Source organism: Microchirus variegatus (assembly GCF_963457635.1).
Source record: "Microchirus variegatus genome assembly, chromosome: 18".
Lineage (NCBI taxonomy): Eukaryota > Metazoa > Chordata > Actinopteri > Pleuronectiformes > Soleidae > Microchirus > Microchirus variegatus.
The window spans coordinates 10121221-10136880 of NC_139819.1; the positions used below are offsets into that span (position 1 = coordinate 10121221).

Below are 15660 nucleotides of genomic sequence, written 5' to 3' on the forward strand. Positions count from 1 at the left end.
GTAGACACATACACAAACAGTCATCGCCACACTATACTCTCAGATTCATAGAGGAGAGATGAAGGTGCAGGTATTACATATGCCACGATGTGTGTGAAAATCCTCCCATGCCTGCATCCCTGACATGTCCCCGATGTCAACTAATGTCACTCAGTGCATCAGCGAACGTGAAAGATGCTGTTGTTATTCATCCCCACCATGGTGGGATGACACTATTTGTCACTGTAGTAATGGATTCCGCCCTCCCTCAGAGGAGCATGTGCAAGAGCCCGTCTCTGAAAGACTGTCTTTGTGTCTCACACTCATGCACACACAGACGCAGACAAATGCGCAGCTGGAACTGACAACAAAGGCATGCTTCTCCAATTGTGGTGGAATAAGATTAGACTACAAAAAAGAAAAACTCATAAGGCTAATGTTAGCATCCCCTGCTCCAGTGAGAGCCTTTGTTTGTGTAATCAGGAAAATTTGGGATTAGATTTGAAAAGCTGTCTCTGAAATGATGCCCTTAAGACCATGTTGTATGATGTTTACATTTTCCTAAATAACAGAAGGTGATGCCCTGCTTTTCGATCTGATAAAGCAGCCCTCTGGAGAATGCGGACTACTTTACTTGTTTTCAGATATCCAATATCATTTTCCTCCTATATGGACTGCGTGGCAGAGCAGATCTAACCTATGCCTTTACTCAGTTTTCTTCTGTAATTGTCTGAACAAGTCACCATAATTAGGTTATGGCAAGGAGTAAGGACACAAGATAACTTAAGATGCTTATCTTTCAGCAGCAGCACATTTTCCAGCTTCCTATATTCCATCAGTGTCACTTCTATGTGGGCTTAGTGTACCGTAGCTGCCAGAAGAAACTGTCAATATTACAGCTGAAGTAAATGTAGTTGGTGTATCTCTGCAGTTGCAGATAAAGGACCACACCAACCCATATAAATTGTAGAAGCACTAGACCTAAAGACACACTGAGATGAGGCAAGTGGGCTCAGACTTTTGGACACTACTGAGTTTGCTGCAACTGAAGTCATAGGGTTGGTTTGATTCTTTGAAAATGCTTTCAGTAGAGACCTGCAGTTCGCCATAAATTCTCCCACCAATGGCAGGTCGATGTTAGTCGGACACTTAAGATCTAGTGAGTGTGAAAGGAACCTTAGACAGTCCGGTGTTGTTATATGGGCCACAGGAGTGAGAGAGACCATTCATTTGCACCTCTGTGACCCTTCTCCCATTCTTCTGTTGAAGAACAGCCTGCCTCTCACACAGAGTTGGCCCTAAGCCCCTCAGGGCAACCAGAGCTTGTTACATAAGAAAGAAGTAAAGAATGCAACAGAGGAGTCTTCAGCCATGACCTTGGCTTTGACAGAGCACTTCAATTGATCTTGTTCTGCTGTTTCATTGCTATACGACGTCATGTGCGCTGTATTCCTGGAGAGTATGAACAGTTCCTGCAGAAGTTTTATTTTTTACTTTTTCTTTTTTTTATCTAAAGTGCTATCTTTTTCAAAATCAAGATATTGACAATGGAAAACTATCATCCATTTACTGGAAAATAGTATTCACCAGTTCACATATGCTAACAATTTACCACCCAATTTTGGTTGGCTCACGTCTTTGATAGTGTTCCTATTGGCTTAAAAGTTGAATGAGGCTTTTCAATCTGTTAACATAAATAGTCCCTCATTTTGTCTCACTTATATATATATATATTAGCATATAAATAGTATACATATCTATTTGCATAAGAGAGGATTTGCAAAGATGCCCATTTGCTATATTTGCATGAATTTAACATGCATTTTATTTACCTTTAATTTTTATTTTACCATACATTTAAATTCCTCGAGAGAATTAACTGAATTGCACAATAAATGAATCATGGACATAATACATTACAGACTCTTAAATTAAAATAAATGTATTCATATGTCAGACTTTGTTCCCAGTCCCAAGATCTTGAAATGACAAAGATTTGGTTTATAATTATCTTTAATTGTAAAGAATCATGAAAACATCCAACCCCTCGTCAAGCCTAAAATTTACAGCGTTGCCTTGACGTCACAAAAGACTAGAAGTGGGAGCAATAAAATCGCCCGCCTTTGATGAAGATTACAACAGTTGCACAAATCTTTCATTTCATTTATTTTGCCAATTGTGGGTTGACAGTTTTTGGTCCAGGAAAAAATATGAACAATGTGTATTTTATTTTTTTGTGTAGGGCAATTTGGTTTGGCAAGAATGCTTGATGAGTAAGCTGCCCTTTGCTAAACATAACACAGAAGATGGAGAAAAGGGATCGGCCCTGAGTGACTCCCATATTTAGTGTTGAGTTTGTCTTACTTGCCGCGTTCAGCCTCGGTTTTTATAATCATAGTTGTGGAACATTACCACAATAAAACTCTTGAAACATCTTCAGCAGTATACGATGTGTCTTCATCTCGCCCTGGTTTTTATTTCCTCATAAACCGCACTGTTTTTTCCTGCTAGTTCCCTATTGTTTTATATACTTCTCTTTCTCTTTCTGTCTTGATTGTAAAGACATTTCTATCCCCTTTCGTTTATATCTGACATTTGATCTTTTCTATTTGTCTTCCCCCAGCCCCCACATAATTTTCCTGTCCCAAAGTGTGTTGTATGCTGATAGTCCTGGTTCCGTAGAGAATGGCATGTCTCTGTGTGGGTCCAGGATTTGCCATGAAATCGCCCACTCCTGGTTTGGTCTGGTTATAGGAGCCAGAGACTGGACTGAGGAATGGATCAGCGAGGGCTTTGCAACTTACCTCGAGGACATCATCTGGGCACAAGCACAACAAGTACAGTACAACTGCAGCCAAAAACTTTGTTCTACTACAGATATTTTAGCTTGTATGATGAAACTACCACAGAGAGCACAATTGTCCTTCATAGGAAAGAGAAAACGTTAAATTAAAAACAACCTCAGGAAACATCAAGGTAGCATTTGTTGATATAGGACATTTTTTTCCCTTGTCATTATATAAAAGTACTGCCATATGATATGATCCAGTACCTCCATACAACGACTTAAGGAAATGCAGGTTGACATTCCCACCTCCCCTTTCCACTACTTCTGAGCCAGGATTTCCAAATGTTACCGTTGTGGGTGGACTGCATGTCAAGAGTTGGGCATGACATTACTGTAGTAAAATCATGAATCATTGTAGGAAAGAGTTTATAAAAACAAGCCAAATCCCAATGCAGAGAGAGGCGATCATGAAACAAAAACTTATTCTAAGAGGTCAGCGGAGTTGGCTCCAAAAAAATGAAAGGGTAAAGAAGTTCCTGAGCTCACCACAAAATGAAGCTTCCAATCCCAAAGCTTCTAAGCTACTAAAATGTAAGAGGACTAAGCTGAGACACACCAGAGTTTGGAAAAAGAAAAGGTACTGCTATCTACTTCTTTGAATTTGGAGATTCCCACTGTCAAGAGAGTCTGGTGCCCTGGTAATTAAACCCACCTTAAAAAACAGATAAACAACAGGACAAAGTAAAGAAGACAGTGTAGGGTTGATGGGAATCCCCGTGCTTGTAACACTAACTGCAGCTCTGATGTGGGAGTTGACGTGTGCACAGATTTAATCCTCCTTTTTTTTGCTTTCCCACACTGTGGAAAGTTACGCAAAGGTTTTTCCCGTGTCTGCACTTTTAAAACGTGTCACCCTGATGACCCCGATATAAGCCTGGCTCTGAAGAAACAGATTTAAGCTGTCAGTGTCTAAATCAATAGCGAATACTGACTAAAATAGTCATAAATACGTATTGGAGTGCATTTGACTTATCATTCACTCTGTTTCTCTCTGTTTCTCTTTGTTTTTGCTGATGCTATTCACAATATTTATCTTTTCTTCCTCTCATTCCTGTGCTCTGCCTTTTCCTTCACTCCCTTTAAATGATGCACCTCTCTCCTCCGTCCAGCTTTCCGTACAAGAGACCGCAGAACAATCCGAGCTGAAGGCACTGCTGAGGTGGAGACGGCTATCTGATGAGTTGCAGAACTCAGAGGAGGAACTTCAGATCCTCAGGTGTGTAGCTTCTCAGCTTCTCTGTTGCCGTTATGCAGGAAAATACTGTTTTGCTAAGTGTGATCAAAACAGGATGTACAGTAGCACTGAATGCTGACATCTTCCAGTAGCAGAAGCTTTGAGTGTACAACCAGTATCAGTCCCTTACACATGAACACTTATTATGTGAGTTTTTGTTTTAAAATATGCAATAGAAGCCCTGTTTCTCAAGGCAACTGCCATAATAATCTGATAATTATGTAAACAAAAGGGGCCCGTTATTGGGTCAGGGTAGTTGTTGCGCATTACCATACAAAATGGTAATCCATCAAGAAGGATGACTCATAACTTTTAAAAAATCTGGCAAAAATCCCCAGGACATAATTTTCTACAGTGACCAAAAAAGATTTTAGCCATAGATGAAGAGATTTTGAGTGACTGGTGAAGATGTGTGAACGATTTCCATTCATCTTAAACCGGTAATAGATACGGTTTACTTTTGTGTGATATATAATGTCCATTTTCTTGCGTGTGTTTACACGTGCAGACACACGTGAGCAGTGAGGTAAATGCATTCCAGGGGCTCAGGTGTGGCAGGTGTGGTAGCGGCAAATACATCCAGGTGTACTGTACGGTCATGTCTCTTAGAAAAGCTCTGCTAACGGCCACAGCAAGAATGCACAAACACACAAACTTTTCATCCGATCCTGACAATGTGGGACCCACACCCTGTTTGTTTTAACCAAGGGTAGAAGCAGCAAGTATCATCGGGGGATTACAGGTCTAAACCTCAGCCATGAGTTAACTCTTAAATGGTGTTTTTCATATTTTAGCTGTCTGCTGGAATGGAAGAAGGGCTTTTATCTGAAAATGACACTTGCAGCACAGCACTCTACTGTGCTAAATGAATGTTAAATCATGACACTTTTATTCTTTGCACCTATTCTAACAGCGTAGCTTCTCTTGTGTATTGCCACTAAACAAGTGAGACTGTATTAATTTAATAGAACACACAACACAGATACTGTCACTTTGCCTTGCCTGCACAAAAGCAGTTAAAAACAATATGGGAATCCGATAATGTACACATAAAATACAATAAAACTAAATGAAAGCAGTAAAATATGAATCAATAATTTACATATAAAAAGATCAGTATTATGACATAGAATTCATGTTGACAGTGGAAACTGTGTCTAAGGGTTAAACTTGGACTTGGAAGAGCTGTGTCTTTTTGTCAGTGTTCCCTTATGAAGTTGACACATGGGTCATTAGGAGGATGAGTATTGGGTTTCTCTGCACCTGACGGGGTTAAATCAACAACACTAAACTAATACTGAAACACACAAACAACACACACAAAGACACACATGCCCACACACATGGCTGATGTTATGTGGGAACACGTTACTATTGAAAAAATAAATAAACAAAGTAATTGCAAAATTGCCACCCAAAGACATGCCGTTTCTAAATCCTCAAGTGTCTTTGGGCATGTTGTTGTAAAGCATGGCGAGACATAGAAGAGCCCTTTTCGTTAACTATCACAAACACATACAACAAATACACCTTAAGTTGCATCGTTTGTGTTTTCTGCTTCTATTAACGTGAACCTTTAGGAGATAGATGATACTGTGTGATCATGTGTCATCAAAATCATGTATAATACTTGCACTCATCATGCCATGGCTCAAACATTTTTCAGTCACAGTTTTTTCCAAAGAATTTTCTCTTTCTCAGCGTTTAGTGCCAAATTACAGTAAGAGTTACTTCCAGGAAACTTCTTCACCAAAATTTGTCAGAAATATGCTAAGACATTGCAAACACATAAGAATGTTCTTTGTCCAAGTTGCTGTTTTGGTTATGTTTTGTCAAATAGTGCGTACAATATTATGATTGACCATGGGAACCCTTTGTGTGGGAAAAAAAAGACTAACGGCTCTGATGTCATCCGAGCAGGAGATGGTTGTCTCACTCTCTGTTTTTTGGATTTTAACGACTTCCTGGATGTTCCTCCTTCTGTCCACTCATACTGACCTTTGACCATTTCCTTGTTGATACTTTGTCCGGTCTGGTCATCGTCAACACCTGGCGTCTGTTTCAAACATTCTTTCTGTCCCAGTTTTCCCTCTTATTTCAGTTTCTTTTCATTCATTCATTCATTCATTCATTCATTCATTCATTCATTCATGTTCAATGATCTGCCAGTGCAGCAAGAAAATTGTACTTGTTGAGTCTTAAGTTCTTGAAACAAGAAAAAATACCTTGAAACATGTTTAATTATCTGAAGTACAGTATCTTCAGCCTTAATAAGTACATAAGTCCAACAAATGCTGTGATTGGATAAATACGCTGAATTCAAGTCAATTACACGACTACATATTTTAATTTTTTGCAAATATCTTCTAGCTTTTAATGAAATATGTGGGTCAGTGGACCATCAGATCTACAAGTATATGTAAATAGGTTTTGACGTTGATGTATGTATGGTCCTGTATTTTGTAATGTAGCTTCATTAGCATCACAAAAAGCAGAAAAATTCTGCACAGATGAACAGAAACATTTTAAGAAATGATGTGCAGTGGGGCAGCAGTGACTAGAGAAGTTCGTCTTCCAATCAGAAGGTCAGGGTTGGATCCCAACAGGCGCCGCAAACTCCTCAGTTGTCCCTGGTGGCTGTGCCATCAGCATGTGAGTGGGTATGATAGATACATGATAGAAAAAGTGTTGTGAATGTGGTTTCAAGCACTTGGTCGTCAACACAACGTAAATACAGAGCGGTTACCATGCAGACCATTTAGTAGGACATACAGAGATACACCAGTTCACACAAACGCATGCACACAAATAAAGGCTAAATGGCAGGTTGTGCTTTTCAAGTTCAGTGGGTCACATTCGACACCCCATGATCCAACAGGGGCCCCAGTGGCCAGTGTTTATCAGTCCATTTCAGATGAGTTATATTTAGGGCAGCCTGGGCCAGACGCCATTCTCCCTGCTGATTTACTGGGCTGCTGGGAGTGCTGCTCTACCTTATCCGGTTTCCACAGTCAACCCAGTGTAATTTGTCAGGATATGGCTTGCGGAGCTATAAACCTCTGTCACTCTGTGTATGTGTGTGTGTTTGACTGACATTAAGTTCTGTCAGTAATAGCTCCTGATTTCCTCCCACTCCTTTTCTCTCTCAATCTCAGATACACCCAGGTGTATGCATGGCTACACACACACACACACACACACACACACACACACACACACACACACACACACACACACACACACACACACACACACAGAGAGAGAGAGAGAGAGAATGACACACACACCCTCCCTCTCACACACATGGCCCACGAGTCAGATAAGAGCACCATTTATTCTGAAATACATTGAGCTATTGTGTGATTCTCCAAGGCAGCGAGCAGCGATTCCGCTTTAAGCTGTTGTAAATCATCTCTGACAAAGAGAGACAGCAAAAGACAGGGATTTACACATCCATACATCCCTGCGCTGGACAGTAGGAAGGGTGGAGTTCCTTTGTCTATCACGGCAGTGATGGATAAACATTTTTCCCCTCTGTGCTTTGTGGCATGACATCTCTGACGTACTAGCACATTTTTTTTGTCGTCTGAAAATACATGTTCTGTCATTGTTATTGTTTCTTGCCCCAGCCCCCTCTTTTTTCTTTTTTCCTTTCCTTTTTGAAATGTATTTTATCTTATCAGCAGCAACAGACAGATATGGGCTCTACAGGCAGCAGACTGGGCACAGAGCAAGTCAAAGAGAAAGGGATATTGTTTAAAACGAGCTGATTTATAAAGTGAATGAGCCATTTTCTGGCATTTAAGTAAAGCATTCTATTTGATCGTTTTTACAAATGTTTTTATTGATAATCCATATTGGAATGGATTTTCCCAAACCAGGTCATATTTCTTTATTTTCCTGTTTATATGACATTTGCACATGCACACAAGTGGGAAACACACCCTCGTATGCATGATGAAAGTCCCTGTAAGAGTCCAGTCGGATTGAGAAATTCCAGGATGCTGATGACTTCCTCTCTCAGTCCAGTGAGCAAACCAAACATTCTTGTCTATCTCCTTTCCTCGAGTTCTCTTACATATCCTCCTCCTCCTCTTCTTCTCTACTTAACCACCCCCTCGTCCCAGCTCCTCTGCTGGACAAAGAGTCGAGTAGATTATATATTTGGCCAAATTGTGGCTCACAGCTGTAGCGTGATTCTAAAAGATGCATCATTGAGTTCTTGAATAAGAATGTGTCGTCTCCCTATTTGTGTGCATGTGTGTCTGTCTGGTCATGAAACAGGTCTGTGGAAAAAAGTGATAGCCAGTGATGAAGGGTGTATTGATTGGTGGGCCAGGCGCCTCGCGTATCGACTTGGCAGGAGGGTAATCCTTCAAGCTCTTCCTATTGACACACCGAGTTAATCTGCTCAGCGTGATCGATACCGGCTAACTGAAACTATCATTGCACAGCGCTCCCACGTCCACATCCGCTCCACATCTGTTTGTTTGGCTTTAATTGGTTTTATGTGTGTTTGTTTGTGTGTTTGAGGGGATGATTTGTATCTGTGTGACAGTGAAACACAGAGCGTGGCCCTTTTTGCGGCCGTAGACGCGGGCGCTTTTTCCTCTGGAAGTGTTATATGTGTGCTCTGTGAGTCATGGGCAGTAAAGTCGGACTGCAGCACTGTGAGGTCATATAAACACTAGCATGCAATTATAAATCTGCAGCTTGATTTCCAGCCTGCCTCGGGCAATGTAAGGCAACTTGGCAATGTGTTCTCCATTGAAAGGTTCAGCTGAGTGGTTGGATTTAGTGTTGCTGACGATGTATTCTTTGCTGTGCAGAAAATGTGGTTTCCTGCAAGTAAAATGTCCGTGAAAAAAAGGGGGCTAAAATAAAAATCTGCTCTCAGGTTCTTTCATATTATTCCACACTGATTTTCTTTCAAAATAACCTTCCTGTTTACTGTGTGCCCTAAATAATATCTCTGTGTTTTTCTTTCTGTTTGTCCGACTGCAGACCCAACATGGACAACACGGGTCAGGTTAGCGAGTCCGGCTCCTCGACAGTTAAACACGCTCTCAACCCTGACAAAGGCTTTATGCAAGTGCACTATCTCAAAGTAAGAGGATAATGCAGTAAAAGCAGACAGGAATGGCAGGAAAACATTTGACTGATGGGTCTTGTCCTTTTTTCAGGGCTACTTCCTCCTCAGGTTCTTGGCCAGTCAAGTGGGAGAGCAGCAATTCATCGGCTTCTTAAGGCTGTTTGTGAACAAATACCACGGGCAACTCGTCTTGTCTCAGGTGAGTTCTTTCCACAGGAATAACACGGGCTGTTAAAGGCCACTGTGGAATGAGCACCTACGACCTGTTCACAATCACATTTGTCAACTATTTTGATAATCGGTTTGAAGCTTTTTCATTATTAAAACAAGATTTATGATTGTTTTTGCTTCTTAAATGTGAATATTTTCTTTCTTTCTTTGCTTCAAATAACAAATAAATCATTAAAACTGAATAATTTTGTTTTGTGACATTCGAGAACATCGTCATTTCCAGGTTTGACAAACAACTGATCCATGTTTTAACATATTCTGACATATTATGGACCAAACGATTAAAAAATAATTTACAGATTAATCGATTGTGAAAATAACAGTTCGTTGCAGCTCTAGTAATTTGACCTGTCTCTTAGGGCAATGGTATTCCCATAAATTGATTGGAGGCTAATGCGAGTTTCAATGCCACAGTGTTCCAATAGTTGAAAATTATTGTTTTAGCTTCTTAAATGTGAATATTTTCTTTCACCAAAACAAGACATTCGAAAACATTGTAATTTTCAGGTTTGACAAACACTGATCCACGTTTTTCTTTTTTACATATTCTGACAATTTATGGACCAAACGATCAATGGAGAAAATAATCGTCAGATTCATCGATTGTGAAAATAATCGTTCATTGCAGCTCTAGTATCTAAAATGCAGACATGTTGAATTGCAGCTGTTTTAATTTGACCTGTCTCTTAGGCCAGTGCTTTTCCCATAAATTGATTGGAAGCTCATGCGAGTTTCAATGCCACATTGTGAACAATAGTTGAAAATGCTCCAGCTGCTTTGCAAATTGATGACTGTACCTCAACTAAACCACGTATGTTTATTTTGCTTGTGCCATGAGGCTGAGTGATTACACCTGGAAGTGTGTGTGTGTTTAAGTGTGTGTGTGTGATACCTGATGAGTTCCACCTGGCTCCTGTTTTCTCAGTGGCAGGTTGATCCTTGGTGTTAAATAATGGATGTTACATTAAACACTGCTTGACCTTGTACTCCTGACTTAAGATCAGGTATTCTTGTCTTTCTTTTTCGTTTCCCTCCCACATCTACATCCTAAATGCCTTTGTTTCTGTCTTTTCTTTTTTCTTCTTTTTGGACAGGATTTCTTGCTAATGCTGCTGATGACTTTTCCGCATATGGCGAGGTATGTAAGTGGCTTTGAATAAAGCTCACAGTATGATTCATGAATTATGAAAAATGCCTTCGATGCACTGAACTTTTGGTTTGGCTCTGAGTAGTTGTATCCTGTTGTTCAGTTCCAGAGAAATGAAAGCGGTATGGTATTCATCTGTTTAAACATAGCATGAGATTTTCCAATACAGATGTCGGGTTGTTCACCAGCATGTGTTGTTTTGGCCACACTTCTGTGACTAACTTGGTCCTGCCAGGAAAAGCTCCCAACACCAATCGTGCTAAACGAACAGTCTCATTCACTCTCATATTAATTGAAGTGTAAAGGGATAACTGCTCCTCCTGCTCCCCTCCTCTCTAATTTTCTCCCTCCCTTCTCTCATTTAATCATTCAGTTCTCTATTTCTCCTGATTGCCTCATTAACCTCTTCCTCTGCCTGTCTTGCTGTTCCCCTTTTAACCCCATCTGTCTTTCACTTTCTTTTTTTTTTACACTCAACCTTACTTTTCTTCCTCACCTCTTCCTCTGCACTTCTTTGTCTGCTCTGGATATTGTTTTTTTTCCTGTTGTGGAGTCTGCCACTGGACTGGCAGACATTGACTGAATTAAACAAAGGGAACTAAGGATAGTCGATACTTGGATCTGATGCCTCTTTCGCTATACAGCCAAGTAGAAGAGCAAGGGTTGGGATTAGAGTAGACACTACAGATTGCATTGTCGTATCCTGGCTGAATAATATATTAAGACTAAGCGTATTTATTTTAATAAAATCAATATACTGATTGATTTTTGTCAATAATAAGCCACTTTTTTCTATGAATCATAGTTACATTTTGTTCTCCTGTATCACTATAAAGATTTATAACCAGAGAACTGAATTAAAGTCTCCAATTTCAACATGAAGGAACTGGTATGTACATGTATTTTTTTTTTTACGAGACACAAGACTTAATTCCATCTAGACGTGTTATTAAACAACATGACAGTTAGTGGATTAACTGTATTAACCTTTTGCTTGCCACAGAAAACAACTATCCTCCTATAATCCCGTGTAATCCTCTGGTGTCTTCACTGTTGATATGGCAGATGTTTAGTCTGCGTGTACTGTATGTGGGTTGACTCCACATGCCAAGAGCTCGAATTTTCTTTGTGGTTGAGTCCACCGTGACGTTTTTAATGTCTAGTTTCTGGACACATTGGTGCTTTATTGGGAATATTACCTCTCCTCGTGCACTGTAAAGTATAAAGAGGTTTTTATGGGCTTCAATTTGTAAAAGTTCCACTTTCCATCTGCCAAAGTTTTCAGCGAATATACAATGGGAAATTATGCAGCGGGACCCACGTTTTACGACGGTGTGTTAAAGCAAGGAGCACAAACTTGACCTTGCAGCAGAATTTTAGCCTCTCTAAGCCATTTTTAGCCACACTTGTGCTGATGTAATGCCGTGTTTGCAGGCAGTATATTGGTCTGTTGGCTGAGCTCTTTAAATGAAATAGTGGAATATGTCTATTATATGTGTTAACTTCAAATGTCACCATTGTGAAGTCTTCACAAGATAAATTAGGCTATGAGATGCATTCATCTTCACATTGTCTTGGGAAGTTGAAAAAGAAATGTCTGTGCTAATATTTTTGATAAAATGTCATCAGAGAGTCGTCCAGGTTCAGGTTCAGGTTCAGGACATTGCCTCATTTACCCAAGTTAAACTTTCCCCCTTATCTTAAAACGATGGTGTGTTCACGAGAACTCTCTAATCTAATATCTGTGTTTGGAATGCAGCACGTTCCTTCAGAAGGTAATCTGACAATCTGTGAAGGAAATAACTAATAATGTCTCAGTTTGAAAAGCATGACCAATGGATAATGAGCACACAGAAGCGTTACAATTTAAAATAGATATACAGTGATATCTAAGTGTGGAATTGTATGCACAGTACGTCAGTCAGGATTAATGATGTGCTGTGTATTTATTCTTCAACTTGTGTGTTCTTTATATACTTCCTAATAATAATAATACTAATAATAATAATAATACAGATTGTGTGGACTGCCTGCGGAGTATTTGTTTGCATTCTCTATTGTCTCTGAAAGCAAATCCTAGCACTGTGTATGTTCTGTGTGCTGCAGTGAATGGACGTTTTCACTGCAAACCATCCACTTTGACCCCTATACAGCCATACTCTCTCTCTCTTACACACACACACACACACACACACACACACACACACACACACACACACACGTACATGTACACACAGTATACATACAGTACATGCAAACATAGAGACCATTTAACTGTCAGTACATGCCTGTTTGCTTGTCCTTGTATGGGAAGGTGGGTGTGTTTTGTTTAAGGTGTTGCCCTAAACCTCTAGATAGCCATGACCCTAACAATATTTTCCCAGAGCCATGTTTTCATAGGTTGTCTTGGGCAACAACAGTCACTGCTATAATAATAGGAATAATACTAACACTCGTGCCATTGTGTTTTCAGAGAAGGCCTCACCCTCAGTGCTATTTATGCTGACTGGCTCGATCGACCGGGCATTCCAGAGGTATGAGGAGTTCTTCTTTCTCTATTTTTCTTTCCTTTTTCTTGACAATTTGATCACATCATATATTTATTTAAACATGTTTATATTCCAAATGGTAAGAAGTAAGGTGATGTATGGAAATTACCAGTTACGATGACTGACAAGAGTTTCATAAATCAAACTTGACTAACATTTAAACTTACATTTTACATTGATTGTACCTAATAAAAGACATTTCTTGAAGTTTTGAAGTATCAGCATTTGTTCTAGAGTTTATTTCATAACTTAAAATGTTAATCTGATCTTAATTATTTCATAATAAGTTAGATTTGTACTTTTGTGCTTCACTTAGGAAAACTGTAGCCTAATGTGTGGCTTTTGAAAGACACCAAGAAAACATGTCGAGTACAATGTGATACAGGAAGGTTATCATCTTTGACAGTAAATCAAAACTGGTTGAGAATCATCATCCCATGGACCAAAATTCAAACGTGGCTTTTTAAGTTTATTTTGTTTATTGATTTTTTTTTTGTCTGGATGAGTTTGTTTTTCCAGCATTTGCACTTCGATGACAAGCACGGCGTCACATTTGTCAGCACAGAACAGCTGCAATAGCAGCGTAATGATGCTGCCATAATGAAAATTATGTCTCACATTCAAAGTAAATGGCTACATCATAAATGATGTGTGACTGTTAGCTAGTAAGTAGGCAATGATGGCTTTCCTGATTAAAAACTCGACAATATATTTCGCTGCTCAATTCAAATTCAGATTCAGATTTGTCAAGTCCCTGTCAGAAAAAGATATGATGATGATGAGGATGTCCTTCATTTCACTGGTGGGCATCACTTGCTGTTCAGATAGCATTGCAATTTCATGAACATGCTAATTGTGCATGTTCATATGATGATTGTGATGTCGAATCATTATCATTAGTAGTTTGATCAGCCTGGTTCTGTTTCTTTACAAGGCGAGCGTTTGCGCTCAAAGACCCATGGTCAAACGATACTAGGGTTGCGAGCCGCGCACAGACATACACTTATGCAATCAATCCACTTTAACAGCTTCCTCAAATCTCCCATCTCCATGGTAACTGATCTTAATTATAACTGTGCGTGTGTGTCTGTGTGTCTGTGTGTGTGTGTGTGTGTGTGTGCTTGTGTGCTTGTGTTATTGTCTGGGTACCTTCACCTTGTAGATTATGTGATGATGTAACTGGAGCCTTCAGGGGCCTCTGAGGGTAGGAAGGACAGCATGGAGGACTGAATTTTTTTTCTCACACCTGATTGGGTGATGGCTAGAGTGCTCTCACAGAGGCTTTTTTTGTGTTTGAAGTGCGAGTCAGTGGCTAATAAGATCAGGCAGATCGATTGAAACCTTTTTCCAAATGCAAGTGCTCGTGTATTATGTACACTAGACACAAACACATTTTTTTAAATCTCCCTCCTCCTCCTCCCCTCTCTGTCTCTCTCTCTCTCTCTCTCTCTCTCTCTCTCTCTCTCTCTCTCTCTCTCTCTCTCTCTCAACAATGTGCTTGATTTGGAGAAAGGCAGGAAATAGTTTGGCCTAATAATACACAATGACATTCACCAATCCTGGAGTATAAGAGATGTGGAATGGGAAGGCCAGTAATGGCCTATTTTAGACCTCAGAGTTTAGATGAGTAAGCACTCCCTTTGGGATGATGGTGCTGGGCTGAGATACCTTGTTTAAATAAAGACTACCCTTTATTCACCACAGCTTTCATATGAGTCTGTCTTTTATTGTGACTTAACATCAGATATATATCCCAGTTTAAGCATTGGAGCTCAGGCTTTCGGTGATGTTAAAATCTTCATTCAGGCAATAAACAAAATTGACTGACACATTAATTAAGATGGTAATTTCCCATTTTTATTTGTAAATATTCCATAAGGAGAGGAGGAAGAGACAGAAGTACAGTAGCTGATATGAATCATGGGACCTCGCGGTTGAGATGTGAAGGTTGCGCCCGTGTGTCTGTGATGAAAAAGGAGGAGGCTGCAGTCCTGGCAACCAGTAACCCCCATTGCTAATTAGAGCATGGTCTTTGGCTGGTGGACCCTCTGCCTATACAGTCTACTGACCCACTGTTCCATCAACAACTCCATTCGAGTGCACAGGATAAAGAAATGCACCGACATTATTGCATTTAACTGATGAGGAAGAGGAGGAGGAGCACTGAAGTGTGACACATACTGTATGAAAGTCCTGTACCATTGACTTTAGACCAGGTTTTTTTCGGTCAGTAGCACAATGGTTTTCTGCTGCCTCGAAATAGCACCAACATTGTTCCTGACCGCACCTCGATTTACGACCGACACATCCACAGGTGCACCGGGGACAAAAGTGCATTTCGCTGCCCCACATGAAGTGGGCGCTGAGTGGGGAAAACGACAACTGCACTGTTTGAAAACCAGCATTGACACCTGCGCCAGAGTTTGCACAGCTTTGCTCCAGGGCCATGAGATAGGACTCTGTATGTTCAAGGAAAAAAAACACCAAACTGTTGATTGACCAAACTCAGACACCGGTGTGTATTACTGAACAACCTCGGAATATCTACATGTAATCTAATCCAGATTCATCAGACAGTAC

The 15660-nt window shown here is 40.1% G+C and overlaps 1 protein-coding gene across 1 annotated transcript in view; it reads left to right on the forward strand.

Moving 5' to 3' along the window:
* Positions 1-15660, forward strand: part of aopep (aminopeptidase O (putative)) — a gene marked incomplete at its 5' end in the record, with an annotated part of 69913 nt that overhangs the window by 15639 nt on the left and 38614 nt on the right. The window contains 6 exon segments of the mRNA XM_083905451.1: positions 2603-2816; positions 3937-4043; positions 9066-9168; positions 9245-9352; positions 10479-10522; positions 13005-13065. Coding sequence (XP_083761577.1) covers positions 2603-2816; positions 3937-4043; positions 9066-9168; positions 9245-9352; positions 10479-10522; positions 13005-13065 — 637 coding nt within the window.